Consider the following 25,000-nt stretch of genomic DNA (forward strand, 5'->3'; position numbering starts at 1 on the left):
TAATGATAAAAATTTTATTTGTGAAGAAGTTCATGAAGTCATCACTAGTTAACGTTAAAGGGATGGTTGGCTCAAAAGAGCTCTGACTTTTTGTCAGCCTGGCTACAGTGCTGAAGAGAAACCTGGGGTTGTTCTTATTTTCTTCAATCAGTGATGAGTAGTAAGCTGTTCTGGCTTTGCGGAGGGCTTTCTTATAAAGCAACAAACTATTTCTCCAGGCTAAATGATGATCCTCTAAATTTGTGACACGCCATTTCCTCTCCAGATTACGAGTCATCTGCTTTAGGGTACGTGTTTGAGAATTATACCACGGGGTCAGGTACTTCTGATTAGAGACCTTAGTTTTCACCGGAGCTACAGTATCCAGAGTCGTACGTAGTGAGGAGGTGAAATTATTAACAAGATAATCGACCTCTGTTGGAGTAGCGTTCAGATAGCTGCTCTGCTCTGTGTTGGTACAGGGCATTGACGATGATAACAGTGGCTGGATTATATTCTTAAACTTAGTTACAGCGCTTTCAGAAAGACATCTACTTTGATAAAGTCCACTCTCCACTGCTGCGTAATCAATTATTGTAAATGTAAATGTTATCAAGAAATGATCAGACAGGAGAGGGTTTTCAGGAAACACTGTTAAATGTTCAGTTTCTATGCCATATGTTAAAACAAGATCTAGAGTGTGATTAAAGTGGTGGGTGGGTTCTTTTACATTTTGAGAGAAACCAATTGAGTCTAACAACAGATTAAATGCCATGTTGAGGCTGTCATTTTTAGCATCTACATGGATGTTAAAATCACCCACAATAATTATTTTATCTGAGCTCAGAACTAAATTAGATATAAAGTCTGAGAAATCAGACAGAAACTCTGTGTAAGGCCCAGGTGGACGATAGATGATAACAAGTAAGACTGGTTTCTGAGTTTCACAGCTGGGGTGGATAATGTTAAGCATCAGGCTTTCAAATGAATTAAAAGTCTGTCTTGGTCTTTCATTAATTAATAGACTGGTGTGAAAAATTGCTGCCAAACCGCCCCCTCGACCTGTGCTTCGAGATTTCTGGTAGTTAGAATGACTCGGGGGTGTTGATTCATTTAAACTAACATAATCATCCTGCTGCAACCAGGTTTCTGTAAGGCAGAGTAAATCAATTTGTTGATCAATTATTAAGTCATGTACTAACAGAGACTTGGAGGAGAGAGACCTGATATTTAATAATCCACATTTCACTGTTTTACTCTTTGGTTCAGATGTGGATACTGTATTGTTCTTTCTTTGTAAATGTTTAAGTTGTTTGTTGCTGGTTTTTAGTACATAACTGTACATTACTTTCAGGCCTCTGTCACACAGGTCTACAGACCAGCTGGTGACCTCCTGGTGACCTCTTGGTGACCTCCTGCTGTAACCAGGAAGCACTAAAGACTATAACTGGAACCTGCATGTTCACTGCCTCTGCATAAAGGACTCACTAAAGACACTTCACCATCTCACAAACTAGTTTGTTTATTAATAATAAACACAGTATTCCTCAATCTTACTCAGTCCATGTTTTATAATCACTGAATGTTAGCATCAATCACACCTCAGTGCAGCTGGTCACTTTTGTACACCACCACATGTATTTGCACACGTACAACACTGAGCTGCCATCACTGAGTGTCCCTCTGTGGAGTCCCCCAGGGCTCCGTCCTTGGACCCCTTCTATTGTCTTTATATATGTGACATGTTTTCAGTGACTCTTCTAACTATGCAAACGATGCACAGCTGTACTTTTCTGTTCAAGGAAAACAACCTGAACAGCCATTACGAACTGGATGTATTCAGATGTTACAGCACAACCTTACACCCTAAAGCCATCATGCTGATGAGGTTATAGCAACTACATTTGTAACAGCCTAACAGGTCAGCTGTGGTTTGTTTTATTCTCATTTCTATAGGTTCTTTTCCCCTTTGTCTCTCATTGATTTGGACCACAGTTGATCTCTATTTGTGCAAAATGAAAGTGACCGTGTGGATGATTATGTATGTTGGAACATGTACACTTATCTTTAATGTGCAGCTTTTATTTAAACTATGTGGCACTTTGTAACTTTGTGTTTTGAAAAAGTCTATTCATGATCATCCATTAAAAAATGGATAGTCTTTTTAAAACTATCCATTTTGTGCTGCTGTCTGTGATTTATAGTAACTATGACTGAGTGAAAACCAGAAATAACAGCTTTAAGGAAGGTTACAGGTCATTTTAGTGGCTCCTTAAACAAAACCTGTTCTAAAGCCTCTCTAAAGTATAACAGTGGTCAGCCTGAGACACAGTCTTATATGTATATCTTATATGTAAAGTGGACTACACTTTCATCAGTGTTTCTCAAAGTCACTGTGAAGCATTTCAAAAACACTCTGCAGGAGGCCCTGTCACACGTCTTTAATACATGCCATATAAAATGAATGGAAACATCGGAAAGCTGCTAAAGAACAAAATAATAATCATATAGAAATTACAATATTTAAAGTTCAGTATAAAATTACTATATGTGGTACATAATGGGATATTATGCAAACCCACATATAATTTTACTTATAAATGGTCATGCAGGTTCAGCCGTTTACTGCCAGCTGTGCACATGTCACTGCTGCTCTCACATTGAGCTGCTCTCAGAAAACGCCTATCAGCGTGTTTCTGTGCTGTAGCTCGCTCTTTACTCTTCGCCTCATAAACAAAGTGAAGGTGCAGAACAGAGTAGACTCCTGCTCTCTCTCAAATAAAGCATGAATTAACCCTGCAGAGTAGAAGTGGATCTAAGCCCGGCTCAAAGGAAATGTACAGCGCAGGATTGGACCGCGCGTTGTCCCAAACGCCTTCGACCCACAGCTAAAGAGAAAGGGATCAAAGTGGGGACGAGCAGCAGAAGACGAGTTTAAAGATCTCAGGTCCTCATTTCACTGTGTAGCACTCCAGCAGGCTTCCCATGCAGCGCGCTGCTCGGCACACTCAATTATTTATTAGCTTACAGACGCACTGAGAGCAGTGAAGGGAGGAGGCAGCTGCACATCTCCCCTCTGCTTTAGACTGTTGCTCTCATCTTTCCATCCTCTGCTCTTCAAAAGTCACTATCCCTCCATCTGCATCGTTCTATGTAAAACATGAATAATTAACACTAATGAACCAGTGGTGCAAGCAAGAAGCCGAAGCAGCCTGGTCATTACCTTCGTCTTTCTTTCCCTTCTAGGTCTCTAATAAGCACCTGGCTGCTGACTGACCCTCCAGCTGCTCCTTTTCTCTTTTCCATGAACCTTTTCATCAGTTCTGGATACTTGCTTTGTTTCCACTCTTCCAGCCTCTGATCGTTTCTCACATCCCTCACACCGGAGGTCTTTGTTCCCGCCTATACTCTCTGGAGGGACAGATGGAGGAACTCTGTTACTGTTGTCATACTGGCATCAAGAAGATCAGTGCAACCTCAGCACTGCGAGTGTGTGTGTGTGAAACTACTGCAGTGTAGCTGGTTTGGAATATATTGTATTCAAAGTTGTTTAATGACACACTCGCAGCCATCGTTTGGTAAGCAGGTGTGCAGACAGCCTGCAGATCTGTGCACCACACATCATCAGTGATGACACTTTTGTGCATGTATGTGTCCACATGTGTAGCATGTTTGTGTCTGAGAGCAACAGGAGGAGAGTTGGTAGGCAGAGAGGATAAAGAGGAATAGCTGATGTCGACTGGACTGGTTGCTACACAGGCCCCACCCACAACGCCTTTGCTTCATGTGTTCACACAGTCTCCACTTTTCTGTGGAGCAGAGAGAGGACAGACGGAGACAAAGACCAACAATAAGGACAGCATCACATCAGCACACCTCCGTCATGCGGCTCTCTCTCACTTTATATCTTGTTAGATGGAAACAGTTTGCAGCTGATCGCAGCTTGTTTCAAATCACAACTCTTAAAATAATGACTTTGTAACAAACCCAGTAGTTTCACACTAAACTAAGCCTGGGGGGGAGGGATGTCTAATGTTGAGTTTAAAGTTAAACCTTAAAAAATGCTTTAGAGGAACTTGTGTACATGTATTGGATCAATACGAGGCTCGTTTTTAAAATATACACGCCGACCATCAAACCAATCAGACGATCGAGCCGCTGGTTCTCCCAGAGCCTCCTGTAGGTCTGCAGTGCAACGAGCTTCTTCAGGCGAAGGTCAGTACCCGCTGCACTGCTGTGCTTCCAGCTCCGTCCGTCAATAAAAAGCCGGCTTTACACACTTTCAGCCAAAACTCCTCGACCTCCTGTATGGGCCCAGCTCCCATGACAGGCACTGCGCAAACACAGACTCACACTCATACAGTGTGATGGAGCAGCTTATCCACATAATGTTTAACCCAGATAATGGCACATCGCTGAAGCATGCCTCCAGATGAATAACACAGGTGCACTTTGAAATATTCTCAGTATGGCTTTCTGCGCACATTTTTTATGAAATAACAGAAAAGGGTAAACAGACTGCAAAGTCAAGCAGGGGATCATTAGCCTGGGAGGAACATTCTTGTACCTGCCTACATTAATTGCTTTCCAACTCACTGGTGACTCTGCAGTGTTTGGTTGGCTTTCATCATCAGGTTTGAACCTCTGTGTGGGATTCATACGTCCTCCCTGTACCTGCACAGGTTTCCTTACAGTCCTCCCTCCATCCATAGATATTTATGTGGGGCTATGTGAGTCAGATAAAAGCTCAAAGTGTTTGGGTAAAGGGTGCAAGTAATGCACAAAGCTCTGAGTGGTCAGCAAGACTAGAAAAGTGCTACATAATGTCCATTTCTGTTCAATGGGACAGTGCTACAGTGTTACAGTGCTACAGTGTTACAGTGTGTTACAGTGTTACAGTGTTACAGTGTTACAGTGTTAAAGTGTTACAGTGTTACAGTGCTACAGCGTTACAGTGCTACAGTGCTACAGTGTTGCAGTGCTACAGTGTTACAGTGTTACAGTGCTACAGTGTTACAGTGTTACAGTGCTACAGCGTTACAGTGCTACAGTGCTACAGTGTTGCAGTGCTACAGTGTTACAGTGTTACAGTGCTACAGTGCTACAGTGTTGCAGTGCTACAGTGTTACAGTGTTACAGTGCTACAGTGTTACAGTGTTACAGTGTTACAGTGCTACAGTGCTACAGTGTTGCAGTGCTACAGTGTTACAGTGTTACAGTGCTACAGTGCTACAGTGTTACAGTGTTACAGTGCTACAGTGTTACAGTCCTCGCTACAGTGTTACAGTGTTACAGTCCTCGCTACAGTGTTACAGTGCTACAGTGCTACAGTGTTGCAGTGCTACAGTGTTACAGTGTTACAGTGCTACAGTGCTACAGTGTTACAGTGTTACAGTGCTACAGTGTTACAGTCCTCGCTACAGTGTTACAGTGTTACAGTGTTACAGTCCTCGCTACAGTGTTACAGTGTTACAGTGCTACAGTGTTACAGTGCTACAGTGTTACAGTGCTACAGTGTTACAGTCCTCGCTACAGTGTTACAGTGCTACAGTGTTACAGTCCTCGCTACAGTGTTACAGTGTTACAGTGTTACAGTGTTACAGTGTTACAGTGCTACAGTGTTACAGTGCTACAGTGTTACAGTCCTCGCTACAGTGTTACAGTGCTACAGTGGTACAGTCCTCGCTACAGTGTTACAGTGTTACAGTGCTACAGTGTTACAGTGCTACAGTGTTACAGTCCTCGCTACAGTGTTACAGTGCTACAGTGTTACAGTCCTCGCTACAGTGTTACAGTGTCACAGTGCTACAGTGTGACAGTCCTCGCTACAGTGTTACAGTGCTACAGTGTTACAGTCCTCGCTACAGTGTTACAGTCCTCGCTACAGTGTTACAGTGTTACAGTGCTACAGTGTTACAGTCCTCGCTACAGTGTTACAGTGTTACAGTGCTACAGTGAACTAAAGGAAATAAGGAAAGCTGAGATGAGAGGCACAGTCTGTAAAGTGTTTTTTTGCCCTCATGTTATGTAATGTTGTCATTTTAAAAAGCAGTTAGCATTGTGACATGTTTTTAATTTGCTTGTTGATTTTGTCCTGAAGTTACAAACTAACAGCAACAAATCAAAGTAAACCCTCACAGTTGACACACTCAAACTGTGAATCCAGCCTGGCAGCAGTAATAACAATAGTTGTGATTGGTCCTGCTCATCACATCAGTGATGCAGTAATCCACCACTGTGTACTCACAGAGTAGACCTACTAATTCACCTCAAAGCAGACGTATACATGAAGAGCAACACTGTAACCTCACTGCTAATAACTGCAAAGCTTCATATTATCTCTGACGGCCAAAAACACATCAGCTCTCACACACACCCAGAAACTCAACGCCACACGTTTTATGTCAGCACAAAAACTATTCTTTGTGTGTGTGGTGTGTGTGTGTGTGTGTGTGTGTGTGTGTGTGTGTGTGTGTGTGGTCCCTCAGTAATGCTCAGGAGCCCTCACAGGGCCTCAGTACTCACCCAGAAATACATCATCATCTTCGCTGAGAGGGGATGAGAGAGGTTAGAAGATGAAGATGCAAGGAAACCAGAGAGACCAGCGCTCTTCCTCTTTTTCTCTCTGTGTCCTGTGTGTTCGAGTGTTTTCAGTGTCTGCGCTGCTCTTCTTCGTCACTCAGTTTGTTTTTGCTGTTTGCTAAGTGTTCGCTGACGGCCTCTGTGTTTGCAGCAGTTAAAAAATCCTTTTCATGTGTTCCTCTGGCCCTGAACACAGTGGGTCTTCCTCTCTCTTGCTGCCTCTTTTTGCTTCTTAAAATTGCTGCAGAGCTTCTCAGTCTGCTTCTCCTCCCCCTGAACCTTTCCAAAAGTCCCCCTTTGCTTCTTTGCCGTAGGGAGAAGGAAAGAGAGAAATAGTGCTGAGAAGGAGAGAGTACTGTGAGACGCCGTTACTCTACACTCTGTTATTTATTCTTCCTTTCACTTCTTTTCCGCCTGCCTCTTCTTCCTCTCCTTGTCCAACTTGAGCTTTCACTCAGTGCTCAGCTCTTCCTGCCTCCATCTTTCCCTGCGTTTCGCCGATGTTAACTATCCTCGTGTTCCACTTACACACAGTCAAACCTGCCTCCTCTCAGTCTGAGCACACGCTCGCCTCTTTTCTTCTTTCATTCCCAGTAGTTCCAGCTCAGCAGCTCTGCTCTAAGGGAACACCAGTCTGAGAGCCACTTTCTTTAACAGCGCTGGCGGGTGAAAAGCACTGGAACGAGTCGGGCTGGGAAAACCTGGAAGTCACCACGCTGTACAGCAGCGCAGAAGCTTTCAAGCTGGGAGGAAAAAAGGAAGAGAGAAAGAAGGAGAGCGGCTAAGAGGAGGGAGAAAGAGATGAACTGTGAAGGGACGCTGCTGTGGCAGATACACGCTGGGAGGTGGTGGATGGCGAGAGGCTGCGTGGAAGTTGTGGGATAGCCGACGGACGTGGCGGAGCACAAATGACAAGGAAAGACGAGATTAGAAAGAGAGAAAAGGCAAAGATGCAAAGAGCTGTGAGGGAGGAAGACGGAGCAGCTTGGCAGCTTTTCCCTTTACGCGAAAGAGCCAAAGATAGCAGCTGGTTTTATTAAGGAGCACCGGGGAGGAAGAGGACGGGAGGTTCATCCATGATGTGTGTGGGGGGTCAGAGGCAAGACAGCCGCCACACAAGCTTAGAAGAACCAGCATGAAGTGGAGCTGCTTCCTCTGCTTGTTGTTCTGTTGTTGGTTCTGTTTTTAGCGCTAACACGCTAACATGCTTCTGTGTGTGTGTGTGTGTGTGTGTGTGTGTGTGTGCGCACTTGCTGGCTTGGCTGAGCTGGGATTACTGCAGGCTGCATGCTGAAGCCGGGTGTTGCTGGATGTTTGCACCTTTGTAAAATCAGCTCATGTCACACACACCTGTGTCAGAATAATGCTGACTTTGCATCTGTATCATTCTGATATGTATATGTGTGTGTGTGTGTGTGTGTGTGTGTGTGTGTGTGTGTGTGTGTGTGTGTGTGTGCGTGTGTGCGTGTGTGTGCGTGTGTGTGTGTGTGTGTTTGTGTGTGTGTGTGTGTGTGTGTGTGTGTGTGTGTGTGCGTGCGTGTGTGTGTGTGTGTGTGTGTGTGTGTGTGTTAGACTGGGAAAGACAGGCAGAGCAGCAGAGAGTGTGTGAGGGTGGGCGGGGCTAGATGTTGTAGCCTGCCTCAGCACATTTCCCCCACCAACTTTCCCCAGCCTCCCCCCTCCTCCCCCCACCACCACCAGTAAAGTCAATACACTTCTGAGGAAAGCACCATTTTAACCAGCTACTGCCTGCAATGCTGCACTGCACACACGGCGAGCACCGGAAAGCTTTCCTTCAGGCACTGAGTGGGCTTCAGCCCGACGTCCCCTCAGCACAAAGTGTGTGTGATGTGTGACTGCGTCACTGTGCTAACAGCACAGGTAATATTCACAGCGCCCTGCCTCCTGCACCTCTCTGCACTGTGACTGAACTCAAACTGCACCTCACACTTCCAGACCGAGAAACAGGAAAAAGGCTGCTTACGAATGATCCTCCTGTTATTACGACATTCACTAAGATAGATGTTACTGCAGCTTTGCAACAATATGTTATATGGATGTTTGAAAATGAACAAAGACGAGTTTTGTATCAGAAAATGAAACATTTCAATCATTTAAATCACAAATTTAGAGGTAAATGCAGGTGTGTGGGTTCAGCGCCTCGTACAGTTATTAGCAATCACGCAAACCGATGATGTCTGAATGCTGGTCTGTACAGAGCAGGGGTCTCAAACTGAAATGAGCTGAGGGACACTTTAGTGTTCATGTAGTACAAAACAAACAAGAAAACTCCCACAAATATTTCTGAAAATGTTGTGTTTGTTTTCTAAAATTTCAAATACTTTATAACAAGACAAAACGACAAACATGAACGCAGATTTGATCTGCATCTCCTCTCTGTCTGTCACACACGTGGCAGCACTGCTGCTGTCATTGTGTTCGTCTTTAACAACATACAAATGCAAGTGACACATGAGTTTGTGAGTCTGTCACTGAGCTACCAGCCTCAGCATGTTTGTGCTCTCTGCTCATTTCAACATTGCAACAACAAACAAATCCTCCCTAACAGCATTAGATTTCACATCAATGTAGGGGTGATGCGGGCCGCGCGTTTGAGACCCCTGATACAAACTAAAATGTTACCAATATGTTCAGAGAGATGATTTGTGCAGATTAGCTCTTCTTCTCTCACTTCAAATGCAGCAGAGATGATTTCTGCGTCACACACGTTCGGTCCATATTCTTTATGAAGGACTTTCAGCGTCGCTTTGCTTCCCATGTTTTTTTTATCCTGCCAAATTGTCCAAATCCTTTAATTATCAATCAAACAGACAGTTCTATATTTACAGTAAATAAACGAGTGCTTCACCTCAACCGTCCATGAAGTCTTTATGATGAAAGTGCTGAGATGTGTCATAACGAGTGTACTTATACTCACACATAAAAAGCTATTTGTCCTAATACTTTGATTTAAACGAGGCTGTTTGCACATCTGTACACGTGACAGGTGTGTCAGTGCAAACTGACTGACAGCCACGACACCGGCGGCCTTCTTTTGTTTTTCTCCAGTAATACCATTCAAAAAACCTCTTCCATTAACATTCTTCCTACTTGCCATACTTGAGATGCTGGATTTTAGAAACTCTATTTCCTGCTGGGACAGTGTGCAGGAACATCTCTGCTGCATATGGATTAGACGTCCCCCATTCCTGCTGGGAGACACCGCTGACAGTGTTCGAGAACAGCAGGGATGAGGTCCTGTGGGACTCTGAGCTCCAGACAGACGAGCACCTGCTGGCCAACCGAGCAGATATAGAGGTGTTTGACAAGAAGGTCTGCAGAGTACCAGAGAAGCACAACTCAGAGTAGAGCTGGTTAAGGTGGTGGTTGTGTTAATATCAAAGTTTGTATTTAGGAAGTCCGTGAAATGTTCGACGGATATGAAAGCAGTTTGACTCAACACAGAGGTCATCCAGGCGACTGTGGACGATGGGGTGAGTAACCACGACCACCTCTGCACCACATCAGTCTAACATCTGTTTCAGCTCAGCTCAACATGTTTTTCATGTGTTGGTTAACGTCTCAACTCTGTCTTAATCTGTATTTGTGACTGATTTCAAAAACGGGAGATTTAAAATATAATCATATGAAACAGATGCTATTGCTCACAGTCAATAACATGATATCATTATAAAATGTATAATAGAATTTGTTTTTATTGAAACAGTAAGACATTTGAAGTCAAACGAGTGTGTGAGACTGTAATCCAGGAGCCTCCTCGTCCTGCTCGGACTTCCAGTTTCTGGCTGCCTGCAGGCGTCTGTCTAACCCACAGACTGACGTGTTGCCAGCTGCACACACACAGGTATCTTTTACCTGGAAGAACTCAGCAGGTGACTTTGGCTCCACTACTGTTTGCTCTTTTTTCTGACTCTGACTGTGAATGCTGTCACAGCATTACATTAGTAAGAACGCCGTAGATTCTTTTGTTTCTTTGAGGTTATTTAATAGGTGAAAAATAATGTTGTACTAATAAATATACACTGGTTACTGTGTAACCACATTTTCCAACAAACTGATGTGTTCTCAAAAACTTCCATCAAAAACACAGAGGAGCTGGCAGAGGTCTGTGGAAGCTACCATGCTGCATCACCATCCTGAATATAGTGGCCAGTCTTCTTCACCAAAGAAGGGAAACTGCAGTGGTCACAACATGACCAGCATGTGGATAAAGTGACGTCCTCTTCCTTCTCATCTCTGACTCAGGTCTCTGACACACAAAAACCTGCATAAACATGATCGCGGTTACTTCTCGTCAGCAGATTAGACGTGGGAAGCTTGGCCTCCTGACTCGAGGAGCTGGCTAAAAGCTAAGATTATTTAAGCTAACGTTAGGCTCAAGTGGCCTGTGTTGTATTTGCACATCACAGGAGAGTTTCTTAGCTAAGACTACAACATTTATTTGAATTCAAATTTTAGGATCAGACATTCCTGAATAATCTGTGGAATGATGCTAAATTCCACAGATTATTCAGGAACTTAACTTCAGATTGGAGTTCTTATGTTGTCATCTTTTGCAGTAGTGATGGGATTTTCGGCTCCCAAACGGCTCTTCAGGTTGTTTTGTTGCTTTAATTAATTTATTATTAACAACAATATAACATTATAAACAAAAGGAATTACTAATGTAAAAGAAAGTGGTTTTATTTATATATGTTTATATATCAATATATACGGTGGCCCGTAGAGACAAAACACGTACAAACTCCAAAACACATTTCTAGCGTTAACTGAACTTCAAAACAGCTACCTAGATCACTGAAATTACACAGTTGAAAGCATGTGTGTATTGTTTGTGTATTTATACACAAGCACTCATATATATTCAAATAATTTAAAGAAAAAAAATTCATTTACCTGTTACTACCACACACCAAATCTGGTCGTTGGTACTTGCTAGCTTGTGTAGCCACGAGGTAGCAAAAGCTCAACACTGCCCCCTAGCATCCTGGAGCACTTCTGTTGTGTTTTGTACGTGTTTTGAAGTTTTTACATGTTTTGAAGTTTGGATGTGCTTTGTCTGTAGGGGCCACTGTAAATATACTTTTATTTATTCACTCCACATAAAATGTAATAAATAAATCATATTGTCACTATTCACATTTCAACTTTTAACTATTTAAATTTTTAGCTTTTTCCTTTTAAACAAATTTAAAGTGAAACAACACAAAACACTGCAAACCACAACACAATTAAATATAAATTAAAATATAAAAACAAAAAGAAGATGCACATTCTCTGTCTTATGGACCTGCATGAATAAACTTTCTGAATCCTTCATCATCTGCAACTGAAAATAGTTGTGGATGATTACTATACCTTTCTAATGTGACGTTGTTGTCCCTGTCTCTCTCTCTCCCTCCCGCTCTGTTCCTGTGCTACTGTGAGTGTAACTACCGCCCCTCCCCCCTCTGCCCAGCGCAAAGCACATGGCTCCCGTGCGGAGTGAAGCAGGAAAAAGTGCGAGAGAGAGAGAGGGGGGAAGAGAAAGAAAAAAACATGGCTCCTTCGCTCGCGTCGTCATTTCATTCGCGACCGACACATCACTAGTTTGCAGGAACTCTTGTAGAATGAGAACGCTATATGACAGAACTATTGAGACAATGAAGGATTATGTGGAATTATTGGTGTTACACCTGTTGGATTTAGTTACAAAAACAATCATTTGGTACTACGGCTGCCACAAATGATTATTTTGATAGTAGACTAGTCACTGATTATTTTTGCGATTAGTCGACTAATCAGATCATCATCCATTGGACGTAAAACGTACAGCTTATTGCACCAGCAGCATCTGCTCTTATATAACTATCATTAGCTTACAGCTTTAAGTGTTTAAGGTATGTGCTAACTAAAAATAAAGACAAGATGATAGTTTATTAAATTTTAATGAAGTTTAATGAAGCAGATTGTTTCGGTGAAGTTTAATAAACTCCTTGCTATCTAAAATATAACAGGACACCGGAGTAAATTCTCGAGCATCTCACACTTCTGATAATCAGCTGTCTGCTTGACGTTTATTCAGCTGTGTAAAAACTATAACTTTAATCTCAGCCAAACCGATTTACTCAGGAACAAATAAAATACTAAAAAAGCCAAACAATAACATTTTTAAGTTATCTAAGTGACTTATATATATTTAACCTGAGTAGTGAAAGACGGCGGTGGGTTTGAAAACGATTAGCCGGGAGTCCGGTGTTCTCACGGCTCTAGTGAGCCTAGCCCCCGGCTAGCTATCGAGCTAGTGGGTAACAGACGTCTCTGAAAACGTCGGAGCGCTTTTGAAAATATGTGGTGTCTTGATAAACTGAGCAGATATTTGAGGTTTACACAGCTACATTCTCGCCTGAAAATATGTTAAACGTTTATTTTGTGACCCAGAAAGAATAATAAGAGTAATATTAAAACTGAGTTGTTGGAAACTGAGCTGGGCCGCGCTAGGAATTCTGGGACACAGCTTCTTCTTCTTCTTCGGGATTTAACGGCAGCTGACATCCTTGTACATGCAGTGCTGCCATCTTCTGTTTCAGTCCGTTATTACACTCTTAAATCCTACTACTTATTCCTGCGTCTTTTGGGATCTTACAAAGCTTCAAACGACGCGTCGACTTTTAAATCAGTCGTCGACGATTTTGATAGTCGACGTAATCGTGACTAGTCGACTAATCGTGGCAGCCCTATTTGGTACCTGTGCTCAGTGTGAGCACGTTCATCGACAAGGTAAAGTTGTTTATCTAAAATGCTAATGCAGCTCAGCTAACACTTATTTTTACTGATTTTCTTATAAATAAAACCATGTTACAAGTTTTCTAGTTTTCAGCTTTTAAACAGCAACATTTGGAACATGTTCAATAAACCGTAAATTATCCAGCTACAAATTTCTACTCATGTACTATTAGATGAGATGAGCAGCATCTCCACAGGGTTTCCCATACAGGTCTCAGCAACACTGTTAAACCTTTACCACTATATGCTCATTATGGAGCAACAGAGATAACAGAAAGACTAGCAACTACGCACAGGTATGTGTGTATGATAACTAAACATTTCAATAAGGACTTGAAAGAGAAAGCTTACAAAGATTCTCTTCTGTTATTGATAATACAGCATATTACTGTTATGTTCCCTTAAAAGGTCCACAGGATGAGGGAAAGTAATGTAAGGTGTCCGGGTTGAACAAAGGAGATGGGGGCAAAATGGTGAAATTCAAAAAGGGTGGTATGAATAAAACTATAGATTAAAAACAGTTTAAAATAAAATTATTTTTCTTTAACAAAATGCACAAACATGCAAGGTTAAGGTCAACGATTTCACTCTGCTGTTATCAGAACAGGCTAACAGACATGCTAAAGAGCATGGCTGAGGCGCTTCTTTGGACTGGTTGGCTGTCACCTTAACTGACCTCACCCAACAGGGTGTCCCAAAGCTGACCAGTGGATGGGAGAGTGCCAGGCAGCATTTGTCCAAGTTAAGAGGTCTCTGTGGGGAACCCCTGCTCCACACTCCTGACTTTCCCTCCCTTTCTTCCTGCAGAGACCTGGGAGCCGTTTTGTCCAAGCCTGTAAGAGGGGGTCAACTGCCCCATTGTGTACTTCAGCCGGAAGATGTCAGACCAGGAAACGAGATATAGCACAGTGGAAAAACCGTGTTTGGCAATCCGATGGGCATTCGACTCCCTTTGTTCTTACTTCCTGGGATGCCCATTCACCCTCTGTTAGGATCATGCAGTGGCTCCAATGCACAAAAAATACAATTCAACTCAGTTCAGTTTAAGGTAACACTAACCCATGAATACATTTACTTACATGCATTTAGCAGGCAACAAGTCAGGTTTTTGCAGGAAACAATGAAACAAGCACACTGTTAGTACCATGTACTTTCTGGAATGCTACCATAATATGGAGTCCGCTGCAAGTCCCGCAAAACTATGAAACAATTACATTGTAGCACCGTGAGGCACAAGCAGCCTGTAATTTTGTGCACCAAGTGAGGTTTTTGCATGAAACAATAATTGCGCTGCTAGACCACAATTCAATTCAATTTTATTTATACAGTGCCAAATCTCAACAACAGTCACCTCAAGGCGCTTTATATTGTAAGGTAGACCCAACAATCATATGACCCCCTATGAGCAGCACTTTGGTGACAGTGGGAAGGAAAAACTCCCTTAAAACATCTGCACAAAGAGCAGGAAAGTGCAGGAGGGACAGGTGAAGAGGCCATGCTGCTAGCGAATCTATCTGTCCATGAAGCCAGATAACACACACCAATGAGTTAAAGGTATTACAGGTACTGCACTGCAGTGGTTTGTATCATATCTATCTAATAGACTCCAGTTTGTGCATGTAAATGGAGAGTCCTCTTCACACACTGAGGTTAATTATGGAGTTCCACAGGGTTCAGTGCTAGGACCAATTCTGTTTACATTATACATGCTTCCCCTAGGCAGCATCATTAGAAGACATAGCATACATTTTCACTGCTATGCAGATGACACCCAGCTCTATCTGTCCATGAAGCCAGATAACACACACCAATTAGTTAAACTGCAGGAATGTCTTAAAGACATAAAGACCTGGATGGCCGCTAACTTTCTGCTTCTTAATTCAGATAAAACTGAGGTCATTGTACTCGGCGCTGAAAAGCTTAGAAATATGGTATCTAACCAGATTCTTACTCTGGATGGCATTACCTTGGCCTCCAGTAACACTGTGAGGAACCTTGGAGTTATTTTTGACCAGGACATGTCCTTCAACGCACATATTAAACAAATATGTAAGACTGCTGTTTCAGAGCAGATTTCTCCTGTTTTGGCTTCCTGTTAAATCCAGAATTCAAAATCCTGCTCCTCACATACAAGGTCTTAAATCAGGCTTTGCCAACTCCAGGCCTCGAGGGCCGGTGTCCTGCAGGTTTTAGATCTCACCCTGGGTGAACACACCTGAATCAAAGGATTAGTTCATTACCAGACCTCTGGAGAACTTCAAGACATGTTGAGGAGGTAATTTAGCCATTTAAATCATCTGTGTTGGATCAAGGACACATCTAAAATCTGCAGGACACCGGCCCTCGAGGCCTGGAGTTTGATGCCTGTGTCTTAAATAATCAGGCCCCATCTTATCTTAATGACCTTGTAGTACCATATCACCCTATTAGAGCACTTCGCTCTCGCTCTGCAGGCCTACTTGTTGTTCCTAGAGTATTTAAAAGTAGAATGGGAGGCAGAGCCTTCAGTTTTCAGGCCCCTCTTCTGTGGAACCAGCTTCCAGTTTGGATTCAGGAGACAGACACTATCTCTACTTTTAAGATTAGGCTTCAAACTTTCCTTTTTGCTAAAGCATATAGTTAGGGCTGGACCAGGTGACCCTGAATCCTCCCTTAGTTATGCTGCAATAGACGTAGGCTGCCGGGGATTCCCATGATGCATTGAGTTTTTCCTTTCCAGTCACCTTTCTCACTCACTATGTGTTAACAGACCTCTCTGCATTGAATCATATCTGTTATTAACCTCTGTCTCTCTTCCACAGCATGTCTTTATCCTGTCTTCCTTCTCTCACCCCAACCAATCACAGCAGATGGCCCCGCCCCTCCCTGAGCCTGGTTCTGCTGGAGGTTTCTTCCTGTTAAAAGGGAGTTTTTCCTTCCCACTGTCGCCAAAGTGCTGCTCATAGGGGGTCATATGATTGTTGGGTTTTTCTCTGTGTGTATTATTGTACGATCTACTGTACAATATAAAGCGCCTTGAGAAGACTGCTGTTGTGATTTGGCGCTGTGTAAATAAAACTGAACTGAAGTGAATTGAACTGAGTCGGCTACAAGCTAAGGTAAGCTAGTGAATCCATAAGAACACAGTAAATGAAAATGAAACGTGTGACATGCTGGCAACAAACAACAACAAATAACTCTCAATCATGTTCTAACTATATCATGTACAGATGGTTACTATATACAAAAAAATACACCAAGATATATTTATTTTGTACATAAAGAGCAGCAGGAGTGATAATAATGCACATGTGGGTGTTATAAGGTTTGACTGCTGTCAGGATGAAGGGCCTACGATAGTCCTGCACCGTGGCTTTAGCAGTCGACGGCTGAAGGAGCTGCTCAGGGCCTCCACACTCTCATGCAGGGTGAGGGTGGTGCCTATAATGGACATTAGCTTGGCTAACATCCTCCTCTCACCCACCTTCTCTTTAGCATCTAGGGGACGGGCCAGGACAGAGCTGGCCCTCTTTACCCGTCTGTTAAGTCATTTCCTGCCCTTCTATGTGCTGCCACCTCCCCAGCACACAAGTGCAAAAGCCGTCTCTACGACATAAAAGGTCCTCAGTAATTTCCCACACACCTCCAAAAGACCGTGAGCTGTGTAGCAGGTGGAGCTGACTTCAGACAACAAATTAATAAACAAGCTCAATCCAAAGAAAAGCTCCCAAAGGCCATGGAGCGCCACACAGGCTCATCAAATGTCAACAACAACGGATTGTGTGTGTGTGTGTGTGTGTGTGTGTGTAATTATGTTAGAGGTTTTACAGCTGCTATGTAGTGAGTACATTTCGACACCTGGACTTCAAGCACAGATTCAAATAAGCAGGAACAGCTCACAGTAAACAGGAAGAAGAAAGATTAAACAGGAAGAGGAAAAAAACTGACCAGTCTGGTGATGACGGGAAGCCCAAAGTGCCACAAGTGCTCGTTGAGTAGATCGCTGTACACCACGTTACCAAACAAAGCAATGGTTCCTGGTTTGCACAGACCACTTCCTGGCTTGGTTTCTGCAAAAGTGAAAGTCATTTCTTCTTATTCACGACATAAAGTCACTGATAACAATAATACTTCATGTGTTTCAAACAGTAAGAGGCTGGTAATAAAACAATCCCCTCTACTCCTTCTTTACATCAGTCAGATCCAGCTCCTCCCCTCTTGGACAACATGTGTCCATGCCATGTAACATGTGACATACTGTTATTTTAAAGCATTTACAAACAAACTGTGTAAACAAACAAACAAACAGAGCCAAAACAATAGTGTCTGCTAAACGCCAGGTTAGTCACAAACAGTACTTTTGTTCTTCACGTCCCTTGGACTGGATTTACTTTGCGTCACTGACACCTGGATGTCTCCTGGTGAGTCCAGCCTTAGTCCGCGGGTCGTGGTCGAGGTCGAGCCTCTGAACTTTGCCCGTAAACAGTCGTCGCTTCCCGTCTCTTTCTGCTGCTTTGAATGAAACCTTTTCAAGTCACTCTCCTGCGCTGCTTTGTGTGATAGTTCACCAACATTTAATAGGGACTTTTTAACTGACTTCTGTCTCTCGGGTGAAATTATGGTTTAATTTTTGGGACTTTAATATCCATGTTAGTTTGAACCTTAGAACCTTTGAAAAGAGTACGAGGAATCACCACATGAGCTACAGCTTGGGCATAAGTGGCACTATTTTTCAGAGACACAATGTTTCCTTTCATTGTTATGCAAACAACTTTCAAGTGTGTTTTCCACTGAAGCACTGGTGCATCCTCTGTCCAGCCTGTCCTTGACTGCATCATTGACATCAGCAGATTGCACTAAATCGGTTGAAGTTTAATGAGAATAAGGCAGAAGTCGTGTTGTTTATACCCAGTTGCACTAGCAGCCCCCCCTGCATCGAGCGTCCCTTTCTGGCTCCATATGAGAAATCCATTAACTTAGCTGTGAAACTGGATCCTTCTCTACAGGTTCATCCTCATGTGAGTCCTGTGGGAAAATCCTGCTTCTTCCAGTTGAAGCGTCAAAGTTCAAGCCTCCTCTGTCCAAACACAACATTGAAACATCACTTAGTGCTTCTTTTACCTTCTGCTCCGTGTTTGTCTTTTATATTTGGTGTTGTTGTTTTTAAAGTGCATTAGAACTAAAGTGGTAAATATGGTAAAAACATTCCTCTTTCATCATTTTACACTCCAACTCCTTTACATCATAAATGTTGGTCAAACTGTTTAGCAGTGTTGGGTAAGTTACTTTAAATTAGTAACTTAGTTACATTACTAGTTACTTGTATCAAAAGTAACTCAGTTACTTCAAGTTACTCGTTACTTTCAAAGTAACTAGTTACTAGGGAAAGTAACTTTGGTTTTACTGAGACTTCTCTTGTTAATGTGTTGCTTCTGTAACTGGATACCCAGCACAGCCAGTCTTCTAGCTTGCTTACTTGCCACAGTGCACTGTGCCACCTACCAATAGAAAGGAAAAGATAGTGTTCATATTTCCACGAGAGAAATCCCACGCCTGGACCGTCGTTGACCGCCGCCATGATTCTAGCCTACATCACAGCATCATGTGCGCTTTTTACATCCAACACAAAAACTGCAGTCATGATGCTTTGATTGTACTCAACTTACTGTACTGTAACTCGGAAATTCTGCCTTCTGAATAGGAAGATGTAGGTAACACCAGACTGCAGATGAGCTGCATACAGGGCTGGACTGGGACAAGAAATCAGCCCAGGCATTTTGACTAGAGACCGGCCGCCATTATAGGAAAAATCATAAAGAATGAAAACAAACGCTGTTGTGACAGTGATGTTCACTGTTCTGATGGTATATATGCATCAATCTATCAATCGTTTGTTGTAAGATTCAGATAATTATTTAATAAAAGTGAGACATTTTAAATGAGAATAAGAAAGAAAAGTATTTCTTTGTGCCCCCCTCTCCCTGTTAATGCCCTACCTGCCCCCTGGCAACACTTTGCTAGACCCACCCCTGCACAGTTACCAGCTGTCAGCTGCTTAGAAAAGGATCCTGGTGTTATTTGTGTCTCAGAAACAGTTCATAACTTCAACTCATTCCTGTCACCTAAAAGGTAAACCTGTTTCTCCATCACCTGTTCAGCTCTGATGATTCAGTAAGGACATCTCCTGGTTTCATCTTCATGTTTCCCTCTCACCAGATAACCAAACCATCATGACCAGCAGCTTTACAGCTGTGCCTCCAGCAAACATCAGCTGATACTAGAAATTAATATTAAATAAATTCTAACAACAGCTGATCAAGCTTAAACGTGCTGCTGTTGTTTAACGCGACATCAGCTGGTTTCCTCTTTCTGGCGCAAAGTGGGCGATAAACAAACAAGAGAGACGATCAGCTGATCATTGATCAGTTTCATGATTGAAGTAAGAAACAGGAGAGAGAGGGGAGAGAGTGAGAGAAGAAGAGACAGCTGTGCAGCGTAAAGACAGAATAACTCCAGCTTTGTGTCTTTTTCATTGTAGCTGAAGTCCGGGACAAACTGTTCCTTTTCACCTCAATAAGACACGCACAATATTTTCTCTGAATACGAGATGACTCTGTTTTTAAGGGACGGTTGGAAACTCTAATAATTAACCTTATGAATTAAATAAAGTTCACTATCAGTAACATCATAGCACCACCCAGCTAAACTCCGTCATGCTAGCTCACGCAGCATGAGTTATTGTAACTGACTGTAAAAAGTCAGCACAACAAAAATAAACTCCACCTAAACTTGGTTTATATCTGACCCAGATAGACTGCAGGTCATAACTTCTTACCTGAAGTTCAGTTCACCACCTCGGGTCTCTGCTCCTCCTGCCTCCCCTTTCCCTCCTCCACCTGCTGCCTCCACCACTTGCTAATGTTACTGAATCTGTGGAAGCTCCACGATGCCACCACACGAAGTAACGAGTAACGAGCCTATCTAAATCCCAGTAACCAGTAACGTGTTCCTGATTTTGGCATAATAACTAGTTACCGTGCTCGTTACCACAATAATAACGTAGTTACTGTAACACGTTACTTAATTAGTCCCTACACTGCTGTTTAGTAAGTGAACCTCTGCTGAGAGTCACTTTGCCTGTTAACTCACAATAAACAGAGCAGTGAATGGTTTGTTTAGCACACTGGTTTGCTGTCAGTCTCCCATCAAAGAAAACAAGTTCATCCAACAGCAACCAAAGAAAGCTGCTAGCCTCTCAGCTTTTGTTAACAGGACACTTCACGGCAGGCACTGCTTACAACACAATAACACATATTTGTAATCCCGTAAAGCAAAGTTGTGTCGTTATGACTACAGAAGGCAGAACTGGTTCATGAGTATTATCATCAACACACAACAGACGTGAGAATGACAACAGCTATGAAAAAAACAATATGACAACAAGAGATATCCAACTGTAAGAAGAAAGGATTTACAAAGTGCTCTGACAGGCAGAAGACAAGTACGCACACACACACACACACACACACACACACACACGTCTGATTTACTATCTTCGTGGGGACATCCCATTAACATAACCTAATTGTAACCCTGACACTAAAACCACATTTTGAGTCTCAAAAATGCTTCAACCCCCCGGGGACCCGCATTTTGGTCCCCACCAAGATAGTAAGAACCTGTACACGCAGACACACACACACATGCACAGACACACACACACATGCACAGACACACACACATGCACAGACACACACACACATGCACAGACACACACACACATGCACAGACACACACACACACACACACTGCTGAGGCTGCAGGGATCTGGATGCCAGTCCAACAACAGTATGAGTTCCTCCGTGTGTCCCTGCAGAGACTCCAGGTGAGAACAGTGTGCGATGCAGAGTTCTGCTCTTCTCTGTGTCGAGCTGATCTGATCGAATAAAAGCTCCCTGGTATCCTGTTCTGGCTCCATATAATCTTTCCATACAAGATATACTTGTTTTACTATACTCCTCATGTTTTATACATAATGTTGTGACTATATTCTGTGACCACGGTGGGCAGATAACGTCTCTCTGTAAACGCTGCTCCTTCCTGTACTGTTGTTTGCAAATGAAGCCTCACAGAGACAGTGGATCCCGTTGGCTGTGGGCTGTGGAGTCAGACGGCCTTTCTAACCTCTGACCTCACATCGTTGGGAGACAAGAAGACCCGAGACGTTTGGACCATCTCGACTGGAATTTTCATAAACAGACCACATCGTCCTCGTGACAGATATGAAATAAACTGGGGGGAAGTCATCACAGGGCTGAGGAAACTCAGTGTTTCAAACGTGATGAATTACTTTCAAAAGAAAACTGGGAGATCCTCTCTGTACTGATTCTTCCACAAACAATGGTGCCGAGCAAAGGTGGCGAGTACAGCTGAGCTGTGTTAAAAAGTACAAAGTAAAAGTTAAAATACTTAAACAACTTCTTTACTCAAGTAAAAGTACAAAGTACACTTCTACAACCTACTACTAACTTTGTGCTATATTAATCATAATGAAGTAATATTAGTAGATAGAAAAACAAAATGATGTTAGTCTACTCTTTCATTGTAATTGAACTCTGAACCAGGTTGAAGCAGTTAAATAGATCAGATGATCAATGATCAGAGAGGGAAAACAATAAACAGCTTTATTTCTGTTAGATTTTAAAGGCTGACTTTGCCTCCAACAGGAAACGAGCAGGGGAGTGGCTGAAGTGGGATTGAGCAGCAGCTCCGGTCCTAGTCTACAGGTGTGATCAGCTGATCTCTGCTCTTTGTGGATTTACACACCTGAATTCAACCAGATGTGAGCAGATGTTGTCCTCTGCACTGTTCATGCTGTGTTTATATTAGACTGTATGAAGATGGCGAGGAGGGAAAAGCCCTTTATGTAGCCTGACTCTGACCATGAGCAGCACAGCCGCTGAGCAGCAGCCACACACTGTTCGTTACTCTGTGGTAAACTGGGGCGGCTGTAGCTCAGCAGGTTGAGCAGGTCCTCTACTGGTCGAACGGTCGGTGGTTCGATTCCCCTAGTCTGTTAAAATATGTCTAAGTTGCTCCACCAGAGTGTGAATGTTAGTCAGTAAGCAGTTAAAATCATAGAAGAGAGTGGATGTGACGGGTTGTATTAACAGCTTTGAATACTGGAGTTGCCCCTGGTGAGAGGCGGCGGGCTGGGGTGGGTATTTTAATATCCCCTCGGCTTGCTGCCGGTACGTTGGGGTTTTTCCCGGTGGACGAGAGGGTTTGTTCCCTGCGCCTTAGGGTCGGGGAACGGGTCCTGACTGTCATCTGCGCTTATGCGCCGAGTGGCAGTTCGGAGTACCCAGCCTTCTTAGAGTCCCTGGGGGGGGTGCTGGAAGGTGCTCCACCTGGAGACTCTGTTGTCCTGCTGGGAGACTTCAATGCTCACGTGGGTAACGACAGCGAGACCTGGAGGGGCGTGATTGGGAGGAACGGCCTCCCTGATCTGAACCCGAGCGGTGCTTTGTTATTGGACTTCTGTGCTAATCACAGTTTGGCCATAACGAACACCTTGTTCGAACATAAGAGTGTCCATAAGTGCACGTGGCACCAGGACGCTCTAGGCCGTAGGTCGATGATCGATTTTGTAATCGTATCACCAGACCTGCGACCATATGTTCTGGACACTCGGGTAAAGAGAGGAGCTGAGCTGTCAACTGATCACCACCTGGTGGTGAGTTGGATCAGGTGGCGGGGGAGGATGCCGGACAGACCTGGTGCACCTAAACGCGTAGTGAGGGTGTGCTGGGAACGACTAGCAGAGGCCCCAGTCCGCGAGATCTTCAACTCACACCTCCGGCAGAGCTTCAACAGCATTCCGAGGGAGGCGGGGGACATCGAGTCCGAATGGACCATGTTCAGCGCCTCCATTGCCGAAGCTGCTGCATTGAGCTGCGGCCGCAAGGTGGTTGGTGCCTGCCGTGGTGGTAATCCCCGAACCAAATGGTGGACACCAGAGGTGAAGGGAGCCACCAGGCTGAAGAAGGAGTCCTATCGGGCTTGGTTAGCCTGTGGGACTCCGGAGGCAGCTGACAGGTATCGACAGGCCAAGCGGAATGCGGCTCGGGCAGTGGCTGAAGCAAAAACTCGGGTGTGGGAGGAGTTCGGAGAGGCCATGGAAAAAGACTTTCGGACTGCCTCGAAGAGGTTCTGGCAAACCGTCAGGCGTCTCAGGAGGGGAAAGCGGTGCTCTACCTGCACTGTGTATAGTGCTGGCGGAGCGCTGCTGACGTCGACTGAGAAAATTGTCAGGCGGTGGAAGGAATACTTCGAGGACCTCCTTAATCCCACTGACACGTCTTCCGAGGAGGAAGCAGAGTCTGGGGATGAGGGGAATGACCCGCCAATTTCTGGGGGCGAGGTCACTGAGGCAGTTAAACAACTCCTTGGTGGCAGAGCCCCTGGTGTTGATGAGGTCCGCCCCGAGTTCCTGAAGGCTCTGGACGTTGTAGGGCTGTCCTGGCTGACACGCCTCTGCAATGTTGCGTGGAGATCAGGGGCAGTACCCGTGGATTGGCAGACCGGGGTGGTGGTCCCCATCTTTAAGAAGGGGGACCGGAGGGTGTGTTCCAACTACAGGGGGATCACACTCCTCAGCCTCCCCGGGAAAGTCTATGCCAGGGTGCTGGAAAGGAGAGTTCGTCCGCTAGTCGAACCTCTGATACAGGAGGAACAATGCGGTTTTCGTCCTGGTCGTGGAACACTGGACCAGCTCTTCATCCTCTCGAGGATACTTGAGGGTGCATGGGAGTTTGCCCAACCAGTCTACATGTGTTTTGTGGACTTGGAGAAGGCATTCGACCGTGTCCCTCGGGGTGTCCTGTGGGAGGTGTTGCGGGAGTATGGGGTGTCTGGCCCATTGCTACGGGCCATTCGATCCCTATACAACCGTTGCAAGAGCTTGGTTCGCATTGCCGGCAATAAGTCGGACTCGTTCCCGGTGGGTGATGGGCTCCGCCAGGGCTGCCCTTTGTCACCGGTTCTGTTCATAATTTTTATGGACAGGATTTCTAGGCGCAGCCAAGTGGCGGAGGGCTTTCGCTTTGGTGGCCTCAGGATCTCATCTCTGATCTTTGCGGATGATGTGGTTCTGTTGGCTTCATCGGGTGAGGGCCTCCAGCTCGCACTGGAGCGGTTCGCAGCCGAGTGTGAAGCAGCGGGAATGAGGATCAGCACCTCCAAATCTGAGGCCATGGTTCTCAGCCGGAAAAGGGTGGAGTGCCCACTCCGGGTCGGGGATGAGGTCCTGCCCCAAGTGGAGGAGTTCAAGTATCTCGGGGTCTTGTTCGCGAGTGATGGGAGAAGGGAGCCGGAGATCGACAGACGGATTGGGGCTGCGGCTGCAGTAATGCAGACGCTGCACCGGTCCGTTGTGGTGAAGAGGGAGCTGAGTGTAAAAGCGAAGCTCTCAATTTACCGGTCGATCTACGTCCCTACCCTCACCTATGGCCACGAGCTGTGGGTAGTGACCGAAAGGACGAGATCGCGGATACAAGCGGCGGAAATGAGCTTCCTCCGAAGGGTGGCTGGCATCTCCCTTAGAGATAGGGTGAGAAGTTCGGCTATCCGGGAGGGGCTCAGAGTAGAGCCGCTGCTGCTCCACATCGAAAGG

General features: G+C 44.4%; 1 protein-coding gene across 3 annotated transcripts in view; it reads right to left on the reverse strand.

The window, feature by feature from the left end:
- The window catches only part of rbfox3a (RNA binding fox-1 homolog 3a), a 497,652-nt gene that overhangs the window by 183,729 nt on the left and 288,923 nt on the right, over positions 1 to 25,000 (reverse strand). For 2 of the 3 annotated variants that reach the window (XM_087837000.1, XM_087836998.1), the window contains exon 4: positions 17,275 to 17,396. In XM_087837000.1, the coding sequence (XP_087693126.1) occupies positions 17,275 to 17,396 (122 nt within the window). Of the gene's footprint in view, positions 1 to 6,504; positions 6,764 to 17,274; positions 17,397 to 25,000 lie in introns of those variants that run through there. The other variant, XM_006801633.2, reaches the window with a different exon arrangement.

Source organism: Neolamprologus brichardi, unplaced genomic scaffold (assembly GCF_056152115.1).
Source record: "Neolamprologus brichardi isolate AB-2024 unplaced genomic scaffold, ASM5615211v1 NODE_ptg000038l+_length_1369362_cov_1, whole genome shotgun sequence".
Taxonomy (NCBI): Eukaryota; Metazoa; Chordata; class Actinopteri; order Cichliformes; family Cichlidae; genus Neolamprologus; species Neolamprologus brichardi.